This window comes from Ipomoea nil, unplaced genomic scaffold, assembly GCF_001879475.1.
Source record: "Ipomoea nil cultivar Tokyo-kokei standard unplaced genomic scaffold, Asagao_1.1 scaffold2705, whole genome shotgun sequence".
NCBI classification, from domain to species: Eukaryota; Viridiplantae; Streptophyta; class Magnoliopsida; order Solanales; family Convolvulaceae; genus Ipomoea; species Ipomoea nil.
In genome coordinates this window covers 314,614-316,862 of record NW_017619133.1, presented here as the reverse complement: position 1 = coordinate 316,862, position 2,249 = coordinate 314,614, and the positions used below count along the sequence as shown (strand labels likewise).

General features: G+C 40.1%; 1 protein-coding gene across 1 annotated transcript; it reads left to right on the top strand.

Moving 5' to 3' along the window:
* Positions 1 to 231: 231 nt before the first annotated feature.
* On the top strand, positions 232 to 2,029 carry LOC109156440 (myb-like protein M). Its single transcript, XM_019304314.1, has 3 exons — positions 232 to 468; positions 578 to 707; positions 1,338 to 2,029. The coding sequence occupies exons 1-3, from the start codon at positions 264 to 266 to the stop codon at positions 1,897 to 1,899; spliced, it is 897 nt and encodes a 298-aa protein (XP_019159859.1). The 5' UTR covers positions 232 to 263; the 3' UTR covers positions 1,900 to 2,029.
* Positions 2,030 to 2,249: the final 220 nt, after the last annotated feature.

Genomic DNA, 2,249 nt, shown 5'->3' with positions numbered 1-2,249 from the left:
AGATAAGAGACATCTCAGCATCACACACATTAAACAAACTCTAAAAGCCCCCACATAATATTATTGCGAACACAGTGACTAATACACTTGCTAAATTGTAGGTACCTCTTTTGGTGGAACAGCTGGCCTGAAGATTTAAGGTTGCTCCAGGCTCAAAGTTAAAGATCAAACTCTTGACATTTGTTAAGGATGGATGAGTCGCTTCCACTCAACCACACCCGAACTTATTATGCCGTCTCTAAGTCTATAAATATCACCATCATATGGACACTGCTACCATCAACTTTTATCAAAATGGCACAGGAAGAGATGATGAAGATGATGATGATGAGGAGAGGTCCATGGACAGAACAAGAAGATGTTCAGCTGGTTCTTTACGTGAACATGTTCGGCGATCGGCGGTGGGATTTTCTGGCCAAAGTTTCAGGTTTGCAAAGGTTTTGGTGGGAGAATCTCAAAACTGGATAGGTAAACTTATTTTGGGCATGATTCTTTCCTCCCGTGGAGCAAGTTTTGATGAATCTTTCCCCTTTTGTCTGTGTTTTTTTTTCTCTTTGTTTTCACATGGTTTTGGTAGGGTTGAAAAGAAGTGGAAAGAGTTGCAGGTTACGTTGGGTTAATTACTTGCAGCCTGGCCTCAAACGTGGCAAGATCACCCCTCAAGAACAACGACTCATTCTTCAACTCCACTCCAAATGGGGCAATAGGTTTGCAATTCTATCTTTCATGCACTATTCATGATGTCAATTTTTAAAAACACCCACTTTGAGAAAACATCAAAATAACCCGTGGACAGCTCAAATGATAGATGGTAGGCAAAAACACAAGAGTAAGACATGATAGTAGCAGTGTGGGAGTTACTGAAGAGTTTTTATCAGGCACGAATCCTCTCAATTAAGAGACCTGAGTTATTGTGAATTTGTGATATACCATTCCACCATTCTATTAAGCGGGAGTGTGGGATCCTTGGGGCAAAAGATTTGGCTTTTGTAGGCAAGAAAACATCAAAACGTAACAGTTCATATAGACAGCTGATCAGTTGATACTTATGTGATAGATTATAGGCAAGCTAAGGATCTAGAATCAATACCTGGCGGGTCTAGTAAGCAAATTATACCCAAAATAGTGACTTCTCACCTAAAAGACAGTTTAGTCACCTGAATTACCCTTCGATCATCGTGTTAGACTAGAATATGAGAGCCCTTTGACGAAAAAAATTATCTTGTTAAGAAAATATCAAATTAATTACTATGAATTTGAATGCTTTACAAATTCATCCACAATTGTTGTTTTTAAAGTAGTTGTGATTGATTGAGGTTATGTGTGTGCGCACATAGGTGGTCGAAAATTGCCCAGAAATTACCGGGACGAACCGACAACGAAATCAAGAACTACTGGAGAACCCACATGAGGAAAAAGGCTAACGAAGACAGAGCCAACAAGTGCGCTTCTTCATCATCATCATCATCACTCTCCAATAATTCTTCTTCCTCTTCCGGCGCCTCCAGCAGCCCGCCGGCGGTGGACTCCCGGCCGATTCCGGCCACAAACGAGAGGAACTTCTACGACACAGGAGGAATAATATTTGAGGACGAAACTAAAACGACGCCGCCGCAGCAGCAGCAGGAGGAGGAGGAAATAGAGAAGAAGATGGATCATCATCATCAGCAACAGCAGCAGGTGTGCTCATCATCAATGGATGATATATGGAAAGACATGGAATTATGGGCGGAACAACAAAAAGGTGGTTGTACGATGTGGAATTATTGGTCGGAGTGGGTATGGACTACGACATGTAGTAGTAGTAGTAATAACAGGATGTGTCCCCCGCCGCCGCCGCCTGCTTCCACCGATCGTCTCTGCTTCTTTGACAACCAAGATTATATATGCACAATATAATATAATTGACTGCCTAAATTACACCCACCCACCTTCATATACTCTCTCTCTCTCTCTCTCTCTCTCTAACCTTGTACGCATATTTAGCTTCTTTTGTGGTACGTGTTCTTTGCTGGATGGTGTTACAATTCGATCTGTGTTGTCACATTTGCTGCTTCAAATATAAGATACCCAATCAGACTCTAATGATGTGATAATAAGTATTAATTAAAAGTAAGAAATTAAAAGTAAGAGTTAATTCCAATAGATGTTTCTTGTTTTTAGATTATCGTTTTTGTCTTTTAATGCTCTAAATTATTAGTATATTTCTGATATTTTTATTATTGAATAACTTTTCTGGTGAAATCTTA